General features: G+C 32.3%; 1 protein-coding gene across 1 annotated transcript in view; it reads right to left on the bottom strand.

Moving 5' to 3' along the window:
• Window positions 1-532: 532 nt before the first annotated feature.
• Window positions 533-24460, bottom strand: part of LOC129222497 (nonsense-mediated mRNA decay factor SMG8-like) — a 48560-nt gene continuing 24632 nt past the window's right edge. Inside the window, exons 10-23 of the mRNA XM_054857010.1 lie at window positions 22115-22317; window positions 20046-20185; window positions 18570-18657; window positions 17040-17195; window positions 16642-16776; window positions 14521-14746; window positions 13299-13430; window positions 13044-13187; window positions 9970-10116; window positions 7416-7537; window positions 7064-7122; window positions 6331-6510; window positions 5015-5153; window positions 533-643 (exon numbers count right to left, since the gene is read on the bottom strand). Coding sequence (XP_054712985.1) covers window positions 5036-5153; window positions 6331-6510; window positions 7064-7122; window positions 7416-7537; window positions 9970-10116; window positions 13044-13187; window positions 13299-13430; window positions 14521-14746; window positions 16642-16776; window positions 17040-17195; window positions 18570-18657; window positions 20046-20185; window positions 22115-22317 — 1850 coding nt within the window. The 3' untranslated portion in view covers window positions 533-643; window positions 5015-5035. The remainder of the gene's footprint in view (window positions 644-5014; window positions 5154-6330; window positions 6511-7063; window positions 7123-7415; window positions 7538-9969; window positions 10117-13043; window positions 13188-13298; window positions 13431-14520; window positions 14747-16641; window positions 16777-17039; window positions 17196-18569; window positions 18658-20045; window positions 20186-22114; window positions 22318-24460) is intronic.

Genomic DNA, 24460 nt, shown 5'->3' with positions numbered 1-24460 from the left:
TTATTCTGGGAAAAATCAACATGAGCTTTAAAAAATAAACAGAAATTCAGTAGTAAAAATTTACATTTTCTAAAGTGAGCTGCAGAAGTTGGTACTTTCAAAAAAGCACATCTGATTAAAAAAATCTATCAAAAAAGCCTGCATATGGGCATGGGCGCCCAATGCAAAGTTTTAAAGGGGGGGAGGGGGGGAGCTCAGACATTTTCCCCATGGATTATGGCTGGATATTTTCCCAATGGAAACCCAATATCAGTACAGATTAGAGTTAATAAAATTTGACATTTTCAATAACCTATTCATAATTGGCTGGAGAAGAAATCTTTTAAAATTTTGGCAAAGAAAAAAAGGACTAAAAGGTAGAAAGTTCTAATTTCTAAGGGGGGCTGGAGCCCACAGTTGCCCCTCTATATGTGCACCCTTGGAAGTGGGTAAAATAATTAATTTTTAAGAATGTTTTGAGCAGTTTTAGAATTTAAACAACAATGGAAGAGCGAAATTTTATACATAATTTTAATATTACTTTATATACATTTGTACAGCTTGGACAAGATATATCCAATACAAAACTGAAGAAAAAAACAGCAATAAAATACTTCACAGTTGAATAGAATAAGGTGTACAAAACTTCAGTACTGGGGCTCAACTGAAAAATAAAACAAATAATAATAATGAAACTTTCCTGATTGATTTTCTGGTAATGAAAGCATCTAGAAAAAATTAAGCCACATTTTGCAACATTATTATAATTTAATAAATTATATTTAGTAATAGAGTACAACCTCGATGTCTCGAAGAGATATTGAGTTTTCAAGTTATGAAGGTTTTGAAAAAATTACATTAGTAACTCACACAATTACATACACATAGGTAATGCATTCTTATTTACATGTTATGCAAACAGTTTGCATAACAATTAATAAGTTATTCAACATTTTACAAGTTTTGAAATATATTTACATACCTAATTTAATGTTACAAGATCTGGAATTCAATTTTTTGAGTAGTAACTAGAAATTGTTAAGCTGAATTGTTAGCCGCTTCTGACAAAGCACTTCATATTTTTCATTTCTTTTACAGTAGTTTTTTCCAATAACTTAATGGTATTGCATTTCTGTGAAAAGTGTACTGGAAAGGTTTATGAAATGAACAGTAATCCCAGCTTCATGGTATCAAAATTACATAAATAAATGGCGTAATGACAATGGCACCATCATGCTTTAGTCTCATGCATAAGAATGAAAATACAAACTATGCATCTTCTAACATTGTGCCAAGATTATTTTAACGTACACACTAATCTTTGGAAATGAAGATATATGTTTCACACATAAAAGAAACTGCTGCTCAGTGCACAAGATTGTAGTTAATATAAATAGTATAAAACTAAGATTTTTTTCAGTAAGTCAATTTAAAAACTGGCGAAAAGAAATATGAACTTGTTGAAATGTATGCATATACAAAACTCCTGGTTAGGGCATACAGAGACTGCACTTTTGTCCCTGTTTTGGACTTGTCAGTCTGGAATAGTCATAACCGGTAGATGTCTCTCTTTGGAGCTGAGATTCCCTTCAAACTGGTAGGTAAAATTAAAACTTCTCCCTTCACTTTACAAGTTCAGCCTCACCACAGCTTGGAGACTCTCGCTGGTGTGCTAAATCAATTTTAGCTACCAGTTTGAAGGTAATCTCAGCTTTAATGAGAGAGCATCTGCCTCCGGCTTGGTTATGACTGTTCCAGACTGACGAGTTCATAACAAGGAGGAAACTGCAATCTCCGAATGTCATAATGGGCTATTGGTAGATGCATGTAGTTACCCGGTTTTGCCACGGTTTGAGGGCAATAGCTTATAGCTAAAATGAGTTGAAACTTACATAAGACTACTGATCTAACAAAAATCACAAAAACAATTCCTAACTTAAAAGTACAAAGGAATAGAAATTACTGAGGCATATTTTTTAAAATGTTGAACACATCCTAAAACAGAGGGGACAAAATCTTCTGTACAACTTTAACTAAATCGAATTCAAATGCCAACAATTTTAGTTATGCTCAATCTTGTAAACCTTCTTTGTTTTTTACTTTTTTCAGTGAGATTTGAGAATTTGTTTCTTTTGTTCCATGTAAGAAGTTTTAATTGATTGCCGAGTTTGTAAATTACATAGAGGTTTCAATTAAACATCGGTACTAGCTTCTCAAAACGCCAGGGAAATGAGGCATTTCAAGCAAAAGTAGTGAGGACTACAGAACACGATAGGGAAACAAGTTTCAGGATTTGCAGAAAGAGCCCCATGTGTTCTGATGGTTAGAGTTGTTTCTTTTCCCCTAGATGACCCTGGCTTGATCCCCAGCATGGAAAAAACCTATATGGCAATAATAAGGCTTTATACAAAAAAGAGGCAGAGTTGTTAGAGAAAATTACATGCATACCCAGTAGCAGAAACTTTCTAGCCAGTCTGCGACAGTTTGGGCAGTTGAAAATAATCTGCAGCATTGTTATTAGATTTATTTTCAGTTTTCATAAAATGAACTCCTCCACTCCCCCCGAATGATATCTAGACCTTATTGGTTTGATGAGGGGAGTGTAGTTTTCATAAAATACACAAGTCCCTTGTAAAGGTCAAGACAGAAATTTTCCTATGTGCCAGTGACCACTAGACCCGAAAAGAATAGTGGCCACCACTGCCGCCGATTTTTAATGTATAAAGGGGGAGGGGGGGGGGGGCAGTTTTCACTACTTTCATAAAAATAAAGAGAACTAAATCCTGTGAAAACAATTATTCAATACATATTTGTTTAAATATGTAAAATTTAAATCAAAATAGGTTTTTGAATTTTTTTCAAAAAATGAATAAATAAATAAATAAATTAGTAAATGAGAAGTTGGCAAGAAACTGCATTTTAGATCAATGTTTTAGTTTATAGCAAAGCTTCCAAAGCAATGAGAATCAAATACAATTGTGCTGAGATAATAATTCACATTTTTCATGAAAGCAATTTAAAAAAAAAAACATGATTAAACATTTTAAGTTATACTTAATAGTTTGTATTGAGGTATACATCCAATTCTGTTTTTGGAAACTTAGGCAAGTAATAGTCTCTCGTCTATTTCCAATCTTGCGAATGGCCAAACATGGCCTCTACGCAAAAAATTTGTGATTATAAATAGATTTTTGAATTTGTTACATAAATGTAGCAATAAATTCAAAATCCTTAAAAAAAGTACAATTTAGATGAAATAGTCAGTTTTGACCACATTAGCCTCTAAAGCAATGAAGATAAGATAATATTCTAAAGATAAAATTTTGCATTTTTCAAGACAATAACTAGGAATTATCCGAAAAAATGGCATTTTGCATAATTTTCAACAGGTTGCATTCCAATAAACATCAAATTTCATTTATGAAAACATAGGCATTTAAAGAGACTTGTGTACCAACATCTTGGGAATGACCAAACATGGCTACTGCAACAACAATTAAGAGATAAATTTGTGAATATGTTGCAAAAAAAAAATTTAAAAATAAAAATCCTCATGAAACTAGACTTTAGTTGAAAAGTTTTTAGCGCTTTTGCTTCTAAAGCAATGAGGATAAGGTGAAGTTTTAAATATAAAAATTTCCATTTCTCAAGAAAATTATTAAAAAAAAATAAAAAAAAGAAAGAAATAAAAGATTTGTTTTCATTAGTTTTCAGTCAAATAAAACATCCGATTCTGCTTTGTTTTTGAAAACTTAGGCACTTATGCATCTTATCTACTTCGATCTTGTGAATGACCAAATATGGCGACTATGTTTCTAGCTGAAATGCTGAAGCATCCATCGCCTTTCCGGTCAAAAAACGATCCCCAAACGATTTTTGAAAAGTTATATTTCGTTTTTTCTATTATTACTTTTTTCTTTCTTTCTTTTTGTTCTTTGGTAAAATTATCTGCAGGCCACTGAAAAATCTGCGAGGCACGTCTTATGTCTCTCGAAGTTTCTGCTACCGGGCATGCATAAGGAGACATGGCACAGGGTTGTAATGCCTTAATCTAAAAATGATAAAAAGACCTTTCATTGAAAGATGCTGCTATCTCCTATGTGACATTTACAGACCTCGTAGTGGCTTTGAAAAAAAATCAGGACATAATATCACAACAAAAATTAGGACACTATTAATATTCTTCAATGTGTGTGGCATGTTTATATGTTTAGCAGACAGTTCTATCTCCATATATTAATGAAATATTTGATAGTGCTATTTAATCAATTCAATAATATTTCTCGAGAGAGAAAAAAAAAAGGTATTGGAAATACTATACCTTAACCCCTTTCCTCTCGCTCCCGTGAATATGACAGGCTGGGGTTTCGATCTTCATTTCTCGCGCCCGTGATATTGCTGTGCTGGGGTGTGCAATATTAACGCGACGAAATGATTAAAATCAATTCATTTCTTTGGCCCGGAATACATTTTATTTCCTTTTTTATGCACTAGATAGCAGCACCAGTCAATTTTAAATGTAATTGCAGAGATGCAGGAAGGAATTTTGGTACTTCTTACCAGATTGTGACGTTGCTCTTTGTATCTCAAGCTTAGAAATTTGCTACACAAGAAAAATTTACTTGTTTTTACTTATGTTACACAAGAGATTAATAAAATTCTTTTTTAATGTTTAAAAGACATATTTCTTAAATTTTCGCTACTTGCTTGGGATTGCTTGTTGACTTTTCATAAAATTTTTAAATTTTTTAAAAATTTCAATCTAAAAAATATTGAAAATGAAAAATTGAATGCACATGTTGTACACGCACTTATTTTTATATAATTTTCTTAAATAAAAAAAATAGACACTTTTATGACCGTTTTCTTGAAAATTATTCCATTGTTAAGGGGTTAAGTTACGTAAGTCAATGTGAAGTTACGGAATTTAAAAAAGTATTTTTAGTCCAGAATTAGAAAAAAAAAAAAAAAAAACTATTACAATAAAAATAAATGTCTGGAAAAGCATCTAATTGAATATATTCAAAACACTTACTATATTTTAATATAATCCGGCTCATCGACTTGACTGCTGTTCTGCAATATTATAAGTACCTTTCAGTAATCTACAAGCTGTTACAGGAACAGGCTCTCTAAGCGGAAGATATGGACCATGCTCTCCTTCATATACAAAACTATTATGTGTGAAGGAAAAATCTGAACAGGAGGCAATTCAGTAATAAATTAAACAAGAAAACATACAATAAATAAATTGATGAGTTCTTTTTAATATCTTAAATGTTTAAATTTTGTGTACGATAACTAATGAAATGCAAATACTTTCCTGTTAATATACAGTTGAACTCATAACTTTAATGACATCCCTTTCAGTGATAAATTAGTTAGACTATCAATAAATAGACAAAAACCCAACAGATCCTAATTAAAAGTAACTTTTAACTACTTTATTATTAGAGTCAGATTTTATGACAAACTGTTTTGATGTCATTTTACCTGCAACTCCTTTTCTGAGATTAAATCGCTGCACGCCGGTCTGTCGCAAGCCAAATTTCCTTGAGAACCACTGGGAGTTGAGACTTGAATGAGGTATCAAAAAATAAGAAAATTTTACACCTAATTCATTTTGCTCAGTCTCATCTTGGTATGATTTTAATTAGTAGAGATATTAATTAAAACACCAATTAACATTCTTCTGCTTACATACGAATTTTGAGTTTGTAGAGAGGAGGAGGCAAAGTCCCCAAAGAGTACACTACTGAAGGCAGTTTGGTGAGCGAGCTTCTGCTCACTGTGGTTAGGCAAGCTAAATGAGCAGGGTGTAGCTTCCTAGTATTGTAACATTCTGTGATTTCCTTTAAAGGTTTATTTATTTATATATAAAAAATACAATGACTGCTTGTTTTAACATTTAAATAATGTTGTAAGTAAATGATAGTAAGACTAATAATATATTTAATAGTTTTATAAATATGAAGTAAAGCTTTTTGTGTGTGTAAGGGGGGGGGGACACACCAGTTTAAATAATTTTTTCAAACTTTGCCATTTCAAAGATTAAAAATGGTTGAAAAATGCAGCATTAGACAAAAATGGTAAAACAAAAATTAAAAAACTTTTTCCCCGCTGCTATCATAAAGCATATTCCTAAAAATTTACAAGAAGCAACTTAAATGTTAAAAGTTTATTGCATTTTGCATCACTTATAATTATAAAGGCCTGAGTTTTGACTTTCAAGTAACGAAGGGAGTTTTTAAACATATATTATTCAACAAAGAATAATTCTCGGAAATAAATTTTTTCAAAATACATGTTCAACAGAAAATATTCAACATGAAAAAAATAAGAAAAGGATACGGCAAGCGTAATACCCAGTAAGCAGACTGTGAGAGCTTTAAAGGTTCGTTTATAGTTGGAAAAAAAACTGGACATGGATCGGGGGCTGGTTGAACTTTAGGATGAATTGTCACATGAACAGGAGCTTTTGGTGTTACAACATGGATACGCATCAGTTGAGCGTTTTGTGGTTTTGAAGATCTGCATGAGATAAAAAGAAAAATGTTCAAAAGAAAAAGCCAAATGATTTCATAGAAAAACAATGAACATACTTTTAGCTGGGTAGTTTAGAACATCATTCTGAGTTTTTACTCGAATGGAAAACCCTAGCTCTCTTCTCTAAACAGCACACATTAGAGCAATTTGATTTGCAGAGTTCAATTAAGCATTTTAAAACTAATAAGAATTGATCATTAATTTTAGAAGAAAGAAAATGCTGCTGAAGTTTAACTAACAGACAAATAACTAATCACAAGCAAAACTTAATCAAATGCACAACATCATCAAAAAAGAAGTGAAAACAAATATTATTTACACATTAACTTAAAAAAAATATGTTTTTATGAAACATTCATTCATATTTCATTAAAAAACGTAACTTAGGGTTCAAATGAAGAGTTTTATTACAGTTAAACATTCATGGAAAGAAAGATCTTTGTAAATAAATGAAGACACAGTTTTTAGGGAAACGAACTTAATATAATTATTAAAAACATTCAACAATGTCAACAATGTTCAGTGATATTGTAATTACCTGCAAGGACAAGGAAAGTATAATGGCATATCTGAACCAGTCACTTTTGAAGCATTATCCTAAAATAAATCATATTTTTTTATAATTAAAATGAGATGCACAGGACAAAATTTCCTTAATTGGAAGAAATTCAAAAGTATAAAAGACTAACTCTTAAGAAAAACACAAAATTCTCTTAGAAATACTTCCTGAAGTAAATGGATTTAAACATTTTTTTAAATTAATAATTGTCAAACATATTATTAAAATTATTATTTCAAGACAATCTTGCTTTCTGAAACAATATTATTCTAAAAGCTTTGGTATCCATTCTTAGAAACAATCAAATATCTTGAGGTAAAAATTAACTTACTTTAACATGTCCAGTACTTGTTACTCTGAGAACACGATCTGGAGCAGAGCACATGAAACGATGTCCTCTATAACATTCATATTCTACTCCAATAAATATTTTCACGTTAAATTGAGGACCATCTGAAATGACAAACGAAATTTCTTTAGCTATAGTTTAGTTGCTTTTTTCTTCTTCAATACAAGCATTTAATTTATAAAAAGTAAACTTCTCTAAACTTCATCTCTTACAGTGTACAGTGTTTATAAACTACTTACTCACTAGGGTGGTTCATAAAAAAATGTAAAAAAAAAAGTTTCTCCTAGATAGCAGGACATCCCTCAATATTTTTAGACATGTGGATAGTAATATACTGGAAGAATTTTAGCTTCCTATTTCAACTGAAAGAAGGTACTCAATCCCCTCCCCCAAACTTCATAAGTATGGGGAGGGGAGTTAAAAAAATACATTGAAATAAAAAAAACAATGCTACATATTGTAATATACACTAGCAATATGCATATATATTGCAATAAAATAATCTCTTTATAGTAAATAAAAGTAAGCTTTCTAAGAAATTCTGGAAGGAAGTCTGTGGTGGACCTGTGTCCAGGAGACCCCGTAGAACCTACAGCCATGAAATTTTGTACAAAATTACTTCGAGCCCCGGCGGTGTTATTATTTTTTTTCAATTTGAATTAGTTTTATTGTAATTATTTTTTTAAGCTCAAATATCGCGTAAATTGCTTATTATTGCTTATTAAAGGGGTGAAAAATTACTAGCACATATTAATATATCATTGGAAAGGGTAGAATTTTCCGAGTTCTATGCAATTTATTTCAATGCTCTAACTTATATAAATGCGGCGGGAGTTATTTGCATTTTTAGCTTGAACTGTTTTAAGCTAAGCTAAAATTTGGGTACTACTTTCTTTATTAAATCCATCAGAAAAAAGCGAAGGAATTGTCCCAGTTTTCTTTTTGACACCACTGAAAAAAAACGGCTTTTTTAACTCCAGGTCTAACTTGACTTATGGTCGAAAAACTAAGATTCTATCTCCAAAGGAAAAATAGTTACAAGCCGTTAAAAATCAAGTTTGAATAATTTCACATCCATTAAAATTATTGATGTTTTATTTGGCATTGCCATAGTTATATCTTTTTGATTTGCATGTTTTTTTTTTTTATTCACAAACTTTAAGGGTTTTGATTTTAACGGAAAATCTTAGGCTCAACTCAATTCAAGCATCGTTCTAAAAGCAAAATATATTACTTGAGACCACAAATATGAAAGAGACTTTTCAAATGTACAGCAGTTATGCAATGCTCAGAAGCCCCTTAGCCCTTATGGCTCTGCAAGTTGGTACAAGTTATTTTGAAATACGGGGAAGGGGTGCTCTTTGTTCCAAAGGAAGCTCATAATGCGTTTTCAATCTGTTTCTTTCTAAATGACGATTTAAATCTTTGTGACTCAAATAAGATTGAGAAGCAATTTTTGGAGGTTGGTGAGCGTTAGTGAGCAGGGGGCAGAGCCCCAAGTTATTTACAGAAAAAAAAAACAGCTTGGCAAAATAAATGTTTCTAAATTCATGGCATTTTCTATGCTATGGCTAATGTTAAATTAAGGGGCCATTGAGCACCCTCTTAAAATCTGAGAAAGAAGCTAAAACTTTTACAGCATAATACTACAGTAAAACCTCAATAAGTAGTCAACTGTTTAAGTGGTCACTCCGCTTAAGTCATTGTTAGAGTCGTTGCGACTCTGCCGAGTACCGATCATATGAATCAAACTCCATCCAGCAAGATAGACAAAATTTCATACCTGGAGAACGTTTGTCAGTATTTAACATTCGTTAAAGGTACAACAGACGCGGAATTTAAAGCTTGAAGCACATTAGCAGACAGATTTATTTTCAGTAAGCAACAACTTCATCAGTCAACACTGATGGAGTGTTTTAATGAACAGAAAGTACATTAAAATGAGTTATTATGATTATGTAATGTATAAGTAAAAGAAAATAAAACTAGGTAACTATAATAAGTGTTTTTTCCTTCTTTTTAAAGTTTCCACTAATTTATAGACATGGATTATACAAGCTTTTGGTTTTTCTCACTGAATTCTACAGCTATTCATGAAAATACTTGTGAGAAGTTTTTTTTTCCTTTCTTACTTTCCACTCCACATAAGTAGTCACTCCACATAAGTAGTCAAAATTTTTTGATCCCTTGAGAGATGGCTTAACGAGGTTTTACTGTATTAGTAAGTCTAAAAAAAATAGGGGTGTCCTGGACTCCAGCAAAAAAAAAGTTTTTTTGAACCACTCTATTACTCACTTTACATAATTTTAAATGTAAAATATTAGGAACCTTTTTTTTTTGAATTTGTATGGCAATAAACTGTCTCTTCAGTTATTGCCCACAAAAATAATATTGTACATAAAATACCTCTTGCTTAGAGGAATTAAAACAAGTCTAGTACATATATCAAATAATTATAATAATGAAAGCTGCATTAAAAAGTTAACAGGTATTAATGCTAAAACATAGTAAAATAAAAGTAAAGAACTTGCAATACCTCTAATTGCTTTCTTTGCTTTTAAACTTAATGGCCTCTTTCCCTCCCATAGAGCAGGCCAACGTTCTTTTTGTTCTAACTTCACAGTCACATCCCATGGCAGCAAATAATTTGTTCCAGGAATAAAGCCTGGTTGATCTTGCAAGCCTATATTGAAACAAAAATAGAAAAATACATCAATATGCAATGCATGGACAATTTCACAAGAAGTGGAAATGTTAAAAAAAAAAAAAAAAAGGTGCAGGATGAAGTTAAAAACTTTCAATATGCCTATAAAATCTTCAGAGGTTGATAGTCTAACTTTGTTAAATGACAGAAGGGAATTTCTAACTAGAAAAATCCTGAGGAGTATATTGTAATTTATTTAAACGGGAAAATACAAAAGGCCAATCATTCTTTATTCAGATACGGCAACTTGTCTCTAAGTACCTAAGAATAAAATTATTAGTGCATTTTTTAAAAAGTTTTTAGTGCTCATTTGTCACATTTGCAGTGCATGTTTTAATGAATTTTCAGTGCATATAACTCAACGCAGTAGATGTTAAAAAAAAAAAAAAACACGTTACAAAACATTACTCTTTAAGAAAAAGTTTTCACTCATTTTCCCACAAATGACTATAATTGTGAAACAGACAATATTTTATTAACCAGTTCAGCTTTGCCCGAGTGACACTTGAGTAAAGTTTTCCTCCCAATTTTGATTTGCCTGAACGCTGTACGGGCAACTTTTCTTCTCCGTTTGCTTTAACTGCTTTGCTCGAGATTTTAATACATTTAGTTTCTATTTTTACCAATAGATGGTGGTAGTTGCCCAGAAAGTAAATATGTAGTAAAAATTTCAGGAATATTTCTGTTTTGGGCATGTTTTCCTGTCAAAAGTTTTTAGCTTTCTTGTTGATATTGAGCACGGTTTCAAACTCATAAAATATTTGTTATATGTTTCAAAATATAAAATAATTTTCATGCATCAATAGTAAATAGGTAAGGGCTGATTCTTGGATACTGATTGATTCTGATTTTTCCTCTGATAGTTGCGAAAGCTTGTTTTATGACTTTGATTCCGATGATGACGTAAGTGATGATGGAGATATAGAAGAAGCTAGAAAATTTTGTGAGATAGATTGCAATAGTGCTCCTCCAAGATTCATGTTTACTGGTCAACCTGCTGTGAATTACAATTTTGATATTTCTGATGGTAAATTGCAATTTTACAATGCTTTTATTGACCAAGTTTTGATCAATAATATTGTTAGAGAAACAAATCGATAAGCTGATCAATGCATCAGTAGTAGTTTTCTTCGGAAACATTCTCAAAGTAAAAAATGGGAACTCATGACAAGTAATGAAATGCACAGCATTTTTCTTTTTATTCTCCAAGGGATTATAAAGAAGCCCACAATTGAGCAACACTGGAGCAAAAGACATTCCACGCACACCCCATTCTTCAGTAAAGTAATGTCGTATCATTGGCTCCATATACTTTATCGCTATTTACACTTCGCAGACAATGAGACTTTTGATGATAATGCTTACAAATGCCCAAAATTAGCTAAAATTTGGCCAGTGGTGAAACATTTATCATCTCATTTTCAAGCAGCAATAACTCCGAACGGGATATTACTATCGGCGAGAGTCTTATGTTATTCAAAGGAAGACTTTCATGAAAACAATACATTCCTTTGAAAAGATCACGCTTCGGCATCAAGTCCTACATGTTATGCGAATCGGAGTCTGGATACGTTTGGTCATTCATTATATGTACAGAAAAAGGGACGTTTTTAATGAATGATATAGTAATTTAGATATTTCCTCACAAGTGGTCCTGACCCTAATGAAATCCCATCTGCAAAAAGGTTATTGCCTTACAATGGATAACTTTTATTCTTTCTCTGAATTAGCTGATATACTAATTCAGAATAATACAGATAATTACAGAACAGTCAAACTCACAAGAAAAGAAATACCAAAAGAACTTTTGAAAAAAAAAGATTGAAAAGGGTCAAATGATGGCGAATCAAAGGGGAAAAGTTTGTATAATGAAGTGGCTGGATAAAAAAGCCGTTTCACTCATATCTACTATTCACAACCCAGAAAAAGTGCAATTTCCAAACCACAAAAATGAAATCAAAGTCAAGCCAAAAGTGATAATGGAATACAATAAGACAATAGGTGGTGTGAACCGAATGGACCAGAATGTAAGCAATTACCCCATAATCAAGAAAAGAGGTAAAAGATACTACAAAAAAAATTTCTTCCCTTTATTAGACCTTTCCTTGTGGAATGCGTTTTTTCTGCATCAAAAGCAAGGGGGAACAGATTCTCACCTAAAATTTATATTGGATATAGTGGATAATCACACAGAGAAAAATGCGTGTACAGTTGAGAGAAAAGGCCGTCCTGAAATTCTGCCAAATCCATTGAGATTGACTGAAAGACAAGCTTATTTCCACAGCAAAGTAGTTATAGATATATAGTATATCTAAAATTGAAATAAAAAATATGACACTTTTTGACCAAACTTGTGAAAAAAATAAAGCTGGGATGGGGTTAAGAATGATTATATATATATATATTTTATTTCTCAATGCTTGTTTTTTATTACATTTCTTCATGAAAATATTGTCTGCTATGAATCAGATACTTTCAAAATGAAGATAAGCCTCGTTTTAGAATATGAAATCAACTTAAAATGAAGAATTAGGGGTGTTCTAGTTATCCCTCAAACTTCGGGTAACTACATATTGTGCAGCTTTTGAAGAGCTTTAACATGCTGCAAAAATCAAACAAATAGGAATTTTTTCTTATGAAATACCTGAAAGATTAATGATTTTCTATAAAATTGAAATAAAAATCTTAGAATACTTTTTTTCTTGGATGAAAGGTAGCCTATGTTCTATTCTGCATCCCTGACAATGTGTATACAAAATTACATGAGGATCGGTTGAGTAGTTTAGGCGTGAAAGAATTAGAAACAAACAAATAAACAAACAAACAAAGTCACTTTCTCATTTATAATATTAGTAAGGATTTGGAGACTATCGAATAATAGAACTCAAAAGTTAAATGTGTCTTACCAATGTTATGAGAATAAAGGCTAGATGGTCCTAAGCAAACTAAAGACCAAGAGGAAAACATAGGCAACAAACTAGGTCTGCTCTCTGAATGAAGCATCCCTGGCAAATATTCTGTAGTAGATGGTTGTCTTGTAAGGCCACGATCTACAAAATGATGGAATAATACATAATGCAAAACATTTATGAAATATTTCATCCAGAATAAAATATCTACTAATGTAAAATGAAATATTAACAATAGGTTTGCTTACTCACCCCTTGATGGTGCAGTTTCATCTTGTATACTAATGACAATCTCATCTCTTTCATCTTCAGCTTGACTTTGAGATTGATCTTCAGTAGTTAGCTGCTCAATTTCATTAATTAAAGAGTTTTCATCTGAATTTCCTAAAAAATTGGTTTAAAACATTTCAAATGCAGTAAAATGCAAAATAGACTCAAAGTTCACTTCAGTAAAAAAGATTATTAAGCATCACATAATTTAAAAAACATTATAATTATAAAAAAATAAACTCATGGGTAAAAAATTAAAAAAATAATCACAAAAAATAATCATGACAAATAAATTTAATCTATATTAAGAGTGCCCATCCCCTTCAAAGGCAGTGGCACACCCCCTCAAATGCAGTAGAGCATCCCAAAAAGAGACCAAAAATCCGGTAAAATCAACCCCCCTCCCCCCCATCTCACAGGCATCTCTGTCATTAGCAGACAATTTTTATTTCGAAAGCTTTAAATTCTTTTAGAACCAAAATATACTAGCAGAAAATAACATACTTAGAAATTCAGAGAATTTACATTTGAACATTTTTTTCTTTTAGGTAATATATAATTTTTTTAATGTTCAGTATCCTGCATAAAAGCACTAACTTTAATAATGCAGGAAGCTGTAAGAATTTGAATTTTTCAGCAAATCAAAGATTAACTGCTACTTTTCTCATTAAAACCGTTAAATTCTTATGCGAGGTGGAATTATATCAATAAGATGAATTTGTGGAAACGTTAAAAGTTTATCAATGCCCATTTAATGTAAGTGTATTTTTATGAACACACACACATATGTAAATCCATGTATCTAACTTAAAAACTGGAAAAAAGATTAATTAACAAATTACAAAATTCACATTTGATTCAAACTTGTTGGCTCAATGATGATTTGATTAATTTGGATGATTTTTGGTTCTGATCCATTAAAACTGCTGGTAGCTATGTTACAAAAGGGCTAATTTTTTAATAGTAAATATTTCATGTAGTAAATATGTCATGTATTTTTCTTCTAAAGAGAAAAAAAACCAATACAATATGTACATTTTTAAATAGTTACCACCTTACATTCTTTATGAGAACAACTTTTGTGAACTACATTTTTATTTGTAAAAAATCAATTTTCCCAGATCCCCCCCCCCCCACCCATTGCTTTTAAATTTATGGAAATTTTACACGTCTAGTCACAACTAAAAATTGATGCATCACTAACCTTCAGAAAGCTCTGGTTTGGAAAGATTAGTACCATGACTAGCATTTTCAGCTGATTTTACATCTTTTGATTTTTCTTCTACATCATTGGGTAATGGTAATGGAATGGGAGAAATTCGGGCTGGATGAGAATCTACTGTACTTGCTTGAAAAACTGGGAATTCTATCCTTTCTAGATCTCTGCAGCACAGATTCCTTTGCAAAACATAAAAGTCGTAATTGGCAGCCTGAATGTAAGAGATAAATAAATAAAATGATTATGAAAATCAAGTCCTATGCTCTCCATATTTCAAACTCATTCATAAACATTTATAATATCTTAAATAAAAATGTTGCATATATCAATACCGTAAATTTTTTAACTGTTAAATGCAGAGTGATTTTTACAAGAACAGTCTGCTGAACTTTTAGACGTGAAACAAGCATATGCTTGTTTTGAAACATGCATAGGGTAACGGCACTAGTCACATACACGCTTAAGACATAGCTCTCGGGTTATCTCAGTTTTCTGAGCCTTTTATGTATTTAGAATTTTCAAACTATTTTTCTCTCATGCAACTACATCTCAACTAACGTTTGGCTGCTTCTGGATCCTCTGAATTAGTTGATTCTATTTTAATTTGCTCAGTTTCAAAAAAAGGTAGAACCCCCAGTAACAGATACTGAAAAATCTGATTATACCCAGCAACAGACAGGATGAGGAAAGTATGAGTAATAGACAAAATTCCCTTTTTCTCTTCAAAATCTGCATAAGTTCTTCACTTTTAGAACTAAAGTCTTATTAAATTCAAATTAACATGAAACAACAGCTGACCTTGTGGTGGCTGTTCATAACCTTCCGCCACTGTCTTGTAAATACTAACTGGTTCATAAAATTCACTTTGATAACGGTAAACAGTTGCATCGTATTCATGGGCCACTGCAAGATCAGTTTTACTCGCCTAAGAGGCTTGTTATTTAAATCCAAACTTATGACTTCCTGTTACAGGACCCTTGTCTGTTACTAGTGACCTTACCCTATGCTTGTTTGGAGTTATAAGGGGCCTCTTTTTCAAGGCAAAAAAGTTTTGAGCTTCAGGATGCATAGAGCAGTCACAAAGAAACAATCTTTTGCAACGAAACTTTTTTTGATCATTAGAATCCTAGCAGCAGTCGCAACCTTATGAATCAAAACCTTTTCACTTTGAAAAAGGAGTTACTTAAAGCCTTGAAGCCAGTGGCACAGCAAATGGGGGTCAAGACCCTTCGCAGAGTCCTTGGTTTTAATGTTGTCCTAAATTCAGTATCAAATACTAATACATTAGTTTATAAACCTGTCATAATTATTTTGTATCATAACTATCTTGAACAAAAAGCACACTCCAGAAGAGAAATTCTGGCTGTGCTAGTGCCTAAAGCATATGTATGGCATGCATTTTATAATTTTGTGCATCAAATTTGTTGTTCTCTCACTATCATTTCTGCACATAATGTTTCTGCAAAGAAACATTATAATACTTAAAATATACCACCAGCTCAGTTATTCCATCCGAGGACTGCAGTTTCGTGCTTTTTAGCACTCATCAGCCCGGAATCACGTGAGCTGGAGGCGAAAAACCTCTTAAGGGAGCCAAGAGAGCCAAACAAACTGGTAGCTAATTTAGAATTAGAACACCAGATGAGTGACCGCAGCAATGGTTCGATTCAACTCAAAGATTGATGGAATAGGGCGGTAACTTACTACAAAATACCATGCTTTGCCATCAATCTTTGAGTTGAAGCACACCATTGCTGCGGTCACTCATCTGGTGTTCTAATTCTAAATTAGCTACCAGTTTGTTTGGCTCTCTTGGCTCCCTTAAGAAGTTTTTCGCCTCCAGCACATGTGATTCCTATTACGGGCTGATGAGTGCTAAAAAGCATGAAACTGCAGTCCTTGGATGGAATAACTGAGCTGGTGGTGCATTTTAAGTACTTCTGCCTTAGCCCTGGCTCAGGGCGGTAACTTACTACAAAACATTATAATGTTCATATAAATTTCACACCACTTATTTGGCAATACCTAAAAGAAAATAAATGCAATGTTCTGTAACAAATTATAAATATATTTTTTTTTAACAAACAGAAAATAAAATAAAATTACCTTAACATCAAAGGGATCATCCCTGGTAGCTTGTTTGCGACCACAATCACAGGTTGAAAGTATTTTCATTTGACTACAGTGAGACATTATTGGCAACGTTTTTTCTTCAAGCAGTTCGTCATCAGTACGATGGAGCTATGCAATACAACTTAATAATTAAATATATTTATTTCATTTACAAATAATAAAAATAAAGCAACAGAAAGTGCAATGAAATGTTTTAACCACTCATTGCCAACAAATTCACTAAAGCAATTTATTTCATCTTTAAATAAAAACATTACTATAAAATAACCTGTCAAGACAAAAACTGCAAGAAATATCTACTTTAATAATGAAGAAACAATACTGTATTGCTGACAAACGTGTATCTGAGAAAAACCCAAAAGGACACTTACAGGATTCATACAATGATTGCCAGTAAGACTCAATACTTCACACATTTGATGACCACTTTTCCATAGTCTTTCACAGTCTTCTTTCAACTGTTTAGCAAACCTTTGAATAGCTGGGCCTCTAGCATGCAAACTAAAGACATGCAATGCATGAGCAAGCTGTAAAGGAAAGAGTAGTTTAATGCCAATTAAAGGTTTGTAATATGTTTGTAATGCATTAAAATATAAATGTAAAAAATGCAGTAAAAACACTTTTTTACTACTATTCAAGATGTGCAGGATTTCAAAGAACTAAATGCTTTCATGTGCAGAAAAAGGAATCTATATGCCATAAGATATGACACAATAATGGCTTTGAGGTGGACACTATGGTTATGAGAACAAAATGATTCATGTGTTATATTTACATGTTTAAGCAACTAATTAAGTAATTCATCAATTTCGTCTTAAAAAACTGATGGCTTGTGGTTCTATCTTTTATGCATTTTTCTTTCATTCTTTCATTATTTCTCATTTTTATATACAGAGCTATTATTCCCAATGATATGCTTTAATATAGGATCAAAATTTGCCTATAAATAACATTCAGTTTAACTAAAGGAAGTTTCAACTAAAGGAAATGTGGTACACTAATATGTTGCAGGAAAATTTCTCCCCTTTTGAAACAAAATCAATTCTATTAAAGTTCTGTTAACATGGGGTACATTTCTGATAGATGATTAAAAAAAATACAATCATAATTAGATCTGAAATTGTGACAGTAAAGCAAAATGCTTAGCATAAGCAAAATGCAAAAGCATCATTTCTTTTTCCAGAAAAAGAATTAAAACATGGTTCGTATATATACATTGATGGTGCTGAATCCAATGATAGGGGTCTAGTTTTACGTAGCTTTCCAGTTTTCGAGACATACAAAATTGAAATATAGCGTCTAATGCTACATTTCAATACCGTAAGTCTTGGTGTATTGGACAGGATCTGGAAAAAGTTCCATATACCTTTTAAATACTAGAAATATATTGGGATTACTTCATACATGGAAACCAAATTTTAAGCAGGGATTGAAAACCAATATGCTAAGTAAGAGAATGAACATAGTAACGAGCAGAAAGTCTTAGAAGTGTTGCACAGATAACTACCGACACTTTACACCATTGAAACATACCATTGTATGCTATATTTCAATCACATATATCTTGAAAACAGGGAAGTCGTGAAAAATTAGACCCCCACCATTAGATTCAACGCCTTTAATATACATAAGAACAATGTGCCAATTTTCTTTTCTGAGGAAGCAATTTTATCCCATCCTTTTATTAGTTCTACAGTGAAATCCAGTTACAACGAACTTCAAGGGACCGCAAATTTTGTTTGTTGTAAACGGGAATTTTGTTGTAATGGAATTCATGTAACGTATTGGAAAGTAAATCAGGACTGAAAATTTATTTCATTGAAACGGAAATTTTGTCGTACACATATTGTTGTAAAGGAATTTCATTGTATATATCCCCAGAAAAAAACAATGATTTTTACCCGAGTCTGGTGATAGTCATCTGTGTAATGAGTTGGCAAATTATCCTGATAAGCAGCAGATGCAAGAGGTAAAACTTTGGCACATCTCCTGCAAAAGTTAACTCAGCAAAATTAGAAGTTTAATTAGGCATGTTTAAAATATACCAGCAATCTATATCATAGGATATTACAAAACAGAACTATTTTATGAAACACAAACACAGAGTAACTTTGATTTGGTAAATATCGAGGGACTATAGTTGGGGCAAACTTAAACTGGCATCATTGTGAAGGCTACTCAGATCCTAATCACAGCATTACGATGCTGCCAGGTTAGATTTGCCCTAATTATACAATGGAGGTGGAGACCCTTGGCAACAAGCAAGGCAGTCATTTCTAATTTGTTCAGTAAAAAATAGGTAGCAATCTTGTATCCTGTTGTGCAGACAGAGTTGGTTAATATAGGGGGAATAGAAAAACAAGTACGAGGGTCAGTCAGAAAGTTAGTTGCACTGCTCAAGAAAACAAAATAAGGATTGAAATTTTAAAATAACTTTATTATTATTTTAAAGTTAAATTCAAAATCTACTTTTTAACGTAACCACCTCCGTTATTTAAACATTTGTCGAGGCGTGGTACAAGTTTTTTGATGCCTTCTGCAAAGAAATCCCGTCCAATATCCGATAACCATAGTTTGGTTGCAGCTTTCACTTTGTCATCGAAATGGTATCATCACTTTGAAAGTTCTTGTTTTATGGGACCAAAAACATCGAAGTCAGGTAGTGAAAAGTTAGGGTGGCTTGGGAAGGTGATCCCACACTCCCCACCTAAACTTGTCTTCCCTCACGCTCAGCGTCGTCAATATCTGTATGTCCATTCTCAAACATGTTGCACCAGTTCACGATAGCTTGACGTGACATAGCATTTTCACCATTAACTTCATGCTACTGCCCATAAATTTCAGTACAGTTACACCTTTTTGCCCACAAAATTGAATCATTGCACGCATTTCCAATTTGGATGCTACTTGCAGCTGTCGAGACATGTTTGCAACTGATAATCAGAAAAACTGAACTTAATTTGGGGAAACCGCTACGTCACTTGATAAAGGTACATGTCTGAAGTATTGCCACAGAATTTGATCAAAATTGTCTTAGATGGAACAGATTTACGAAGAAGTACAACTAACTTTCTGACTGACCTATGTATAATGTATTAAATCATTTTGAGTATTTTAGTAAGAGTTGAAACAAGAAAATGAACCTGTTCTCAATAACTTATTTACATATTTAAGACGAGCGAAGAAAAAAACATGTATATATAATGACATACTATAATAGTTTTTGAATAAATTGGAGTCAAATAAAGAATATTTTCAAAATGAATCAACATAATTAAGTCGTAGTAGCAGATACCCATGACATTAAAATTGCTAAAAAGAGAAAGGGAAAATATCAGTTTAGTCTTTATCTAGTTAAATAACAAAATGGTAATTACCCTTCAGAAAATTTAACATCAGTATCCAAAGCTGCTTTGATGGATTGATGAAAAGATCGTCCTTTAGATTCTTTAGGCTCAGTATAAAAAGCAGCGCCTAGTTTGCATATTGTTTCAAACCAAATATGAGTTGATGCCAACTAAAGATTAAACAGATAAGCATATAATAATTACAAATCATTACAGTTCTTAACATAAATTACTGTTTTTGTTCATCAGAATGATACCAAGTGCAGACATCAGTTATACTATTAATCAGTTACATCAGTTACTATTAATATTAAATACCATCAGTTACTATTACATACATTATTAGGTATTACAAAGTTTAGGTATTACAAAGTTTAATAGTTTATGATCTTTGCATTATAGATATTTGAAACCACTTTAAAAGGGACAGGTTCAGATGTTCATGTTAAAAGAAGTTTGTATTAAGTATTTTAACACTTATATGGTTCCAGTATGCTTTTGTATTTTACATCAAACATGACCCTAGTTAAGAGGAAATCTTGTTCTATCTTTCAAAAACCAAATTGAAATACCGGGGGGGGGGGGGAGTACTGTCAGCCCGGCTTAATTGAATATCGTCATTTCCAAGAAACATTACTCGATAAAGCGGGGTATTTGAACAAACGGGGAAATTTTGAATACCTTTTTGAAAAGAAAACATAAACTTAATAAAAATATATCAATAGCTATATAAAGGAAATAATTAATGTTGTTGCTAAAAAGTTTTTGAAATAAGCTAAATAAACAACAAAATAGTTTAATAATTAGTATTTACAAGTACATGTGAGAATTATAAAAAGTAACTTTCAACTTGAGTTATTGAAATCCTTGTTTTGGCAACTTTTTTCAGTATGTTATTTTTTGAAAAAATTTCATGATAGGAGATAGCTTGCTCAAGGTTTTTTGGGAACACTTTTCTGACTCTCTTCTTCCTCTCCTCCGTCCACCGTATCTTACATTTAGTATTTATCAATTTGTCAGTGTCTAAAATGTGTATATTTATTTGTGTTATTTAATTGAATTATCCACTGCACTATTTTTTTTTATAATTTTTTTTGTACTGACAAATACAAAATAAATTTGATAGCCTAGTGGAAACTTTTTGATGGGACCTGAATGTTGTTTTTCTCGACTGTTGTCAGCAATAAATATTACTTTATATTTTAACGCCCACAATTCTTCATAATTTTTTCCTAAATGATTCAATTTTTTCCTCAACAAAAATATTTGCAAAAGCTGATTAATATTATTTGATTATCCGGGAAAATTATTCGATTAAGCGGGGATCTTTAGCATTGTGTCTATGGGGAAATATTCGGCTCCGGGAGGTTTTATTGGTATAAGCGGGGTATTCGTTTATCCGTTACTCCATAATCAGGGCTGACAGTTTTTTTTTGGCCATAGAATCCAAATTTCTAATTTCATGATGTTGATGCAGGGACATTTGCGTCCTAAAAAATATACTTTAAAAAGTTAGGAACAGAACAAAACAAATTAATAATTTAATAGAATTTAGAAAAGCATGACACTAAATGACCGACTTTCGTAGAATTGGATATTTTAAAAACACATCTTTTACAGAATGCTACAACTATATAAGTTTTAAACAAACAGATTTTGAATAAATTGAATAAATACCTTTCTGCATAAAAAATTAAAATAAAAAATGACAAAAACAAAGAGCAAAAATTGCAGATTATTGCAAACACGTGTTTTGGCTTTACAAGGAACGCCTTTTTCAATGCAAAGGAAATAAGTTTCGGATGAGACGAAAATCGGATGTATTTTCATCCATAAGTTCATTTCTTTTGTATTGAAACAGGCGTTCCTTGTAACACCAAAACACCTGTCTGCAACAATTAGCAATTTATGCATTTGAAATTTTCATTTCTTATCTTAGATTTTGGATATTTTATTTAAGAAGTAATGAGGCTTAAGGGTTCGATTTATGGCCTGAATGTAATAACAATACCTATTCTGCAAAAAATCTAAGAATAGCGCACTGAAATTTTAAAAGACAAGGAAGAATCTAAATATGAGTAATTTTTTAAATCCTATACCTCAAAATAAGCTGGTACAGGATAACGTCCTACATTATCATCAAAGCCTTTAGATAGCGCTAAATTAATATGTTGGAATAGAAATTTTGAGAAACTGTGTTCCGAATTATCACTTCCAGCTGATGGATCAAAAATTCCATTCTCATAAATGGAACTTGTTTTCAAAATGTTAGGCTGTGACTTCAGTTTTGATTCAGAAGAATCTGAAAACAAAAAAGAGCATTCAAATTAAGTTAAATGCATATAATATGTAGAGCAGCTCTAATACTATATATAAAAATAGAGTTTTAACTTAAAGTTTAAAAAAAAGTAGCAATAACTGCTATTTTTTCTGTACTTTTGTACTCATTGGCATATCTATGTGACAAGCATTGGTTTTAGTGGCAAACTACACAACTATATTCAGTAAATTACCGCCCAATAGGCAGGGCTTAAGCAGAATTACATGAAATACACCGCCAGCCCAGTCATTTCCAGCCGAGGACTGCAGTTTCGTGCTTATTAGCACTCATCAGCCCGGCATAGGAAAGTGACTGAGCTGGAGATGGAAAACCTCTTAAGGAAGCCAAGAGTGCACAACAAACTGGTAGCTAATATGGAATTAGCGCAGACCAGACGAGTGACCGAAGCAATGGTTCGGTTCAACTCGAGGATTGAAGGCAAAGGCATGGTATATTCAGTAAATTACCGCCCAATAGGCAGGGCTTAAGCAGAATTACATGAAATACACCGCCAGCCCAGTCATTTCCAGCAGAGGACTGCAGTTTCGTGCTTATTAGCACTCATCAGCCCGGCATAGGAAAGTGACTGAGCTGGAGATGGAAAACCTCTTAAGGAAGCCAAGAGTGCACAACAAACTGGTAGCTAATATGGAATTAGCGCAGACCAGACGAGTGACCGAAGCAATGGTTCGGTTCCTTTTTCCATCTCCAGCTCAGTCACTTTCCTATACCGGGCTGATGAGTGCTAATAAGCACGAAACTGCAGTCCTCTGCTGGAAATGACTGGGCTGGCGGTGTATTTCATGTAATTCTGCTTAAGCCCTGCCTATTGGGCGGTAATTTACTGAATATACCATGCCTTTGCCTTCAATCCTCGAGTTGAACCGAACCATTGCTTCGGTCACTCGTCTGGTCTGCGCTAATTCCATATTAGCTACCAGTTTGTTGTGCACTCTTGGCTTCCTTAAGAGGTTTTCCATCTCCAGCTCAGTCACTTTCCTATGCCGGGCTGATGAGTGCTAATAAGCACGAAACTGCAGTCCTTGGCTGGAAATGACTGGGCTGGCGGTGTATTTCATGTAAACTACACAACTATTTCATATTTTCTGTTTAAATTACTAAAATTGACATTTATGTGAAAACACTTTTTCCAAATCCAGTTTGTATTCATCTCCCCTTCCCCATTGATTGGGTGAAATGAGTAAGATAGTTAAAAATCACAATTTAGAGTGAAACCGTGAGTTAATTTATGGTTCCATAAAATCGTTTAAATATAACGTATCTTTAGGTACATATCCTGAAATTACATTGAATATAGTGAACAGAGTGAAAACATGAATTAATTTACATTTTTATAAAACCATATTTAAGTAACAGAAGTATAAAAGATACTGTCAGGTCCGCTTAATCGGGTAATGGATAAACAAATACCCCAATTATACAAATAATACCTCCTAGAACCAATAATTCCCCATAGAAGTAATATTAAAAATCCCCGCTTAATTGAATAATTTCCCCGGATAATCGAATAGTATTAATCAGTTTTCTGAAAAAAATTCTAAATTTTTTTTTTAAATAAATGAGAAATGAGTTAAGTAATTACAATTATTGACCTAAAAATATAAAACAATTTTCGCCATCAACGAGCGAGAAAGACATTCATATTACATCAAGACATTTCATCTATTTTATCTTACTTCTCTTGTCATTGCCATTACAAAAAAAGAAAAAAAAAACAGAAAATAAAGCAGCCAATGGTTAAATTAAATAACACAAAGAAATATATACGTTTCAGATGATAATAAATTGACAAATATTAAATGTAAAACACATGCAGACGATCGGGGGGGGGGGGGGGGGGGGGAAATCACAGAAAAGTGTTCCAAAAAGACCTTGAGCAAGCAATCCACTATTACAGAATTTTTCAATAAATAATGTACTGAAAAATGATGCCAAACAAAGATAACTCAAGAAGAAAGTTACTTTTTATAATTTTCATCAAAAACTTTTTACCAGTAACATTAATTATTTCCTTTATATAGCTATTGATTTATTATTATTACATTTTAAGACAAATATTGTCAATTAATAAAAGTAAAGGAAATTTCCCCCGCTTAATCGAATA

This window comes from Uloborus diversus, chromosome 5, assembly GCF_026930045.1.
Source record: "Uloborus diversus isolate 005 chromosome 5, Udiv.v.3.1, whole genome shotgun sequence".
NCBI lineage: Eukaryota > Metazoa > Arthropoda > Arachnida > Araneae > Uloboridae > Uloborus > Uloborus diversus.
The sequence above is the reverse complement of the archived record's forward strand: the minus strand, read 5'-3'. Positions and strand labels throughout refer to the sequence as shown.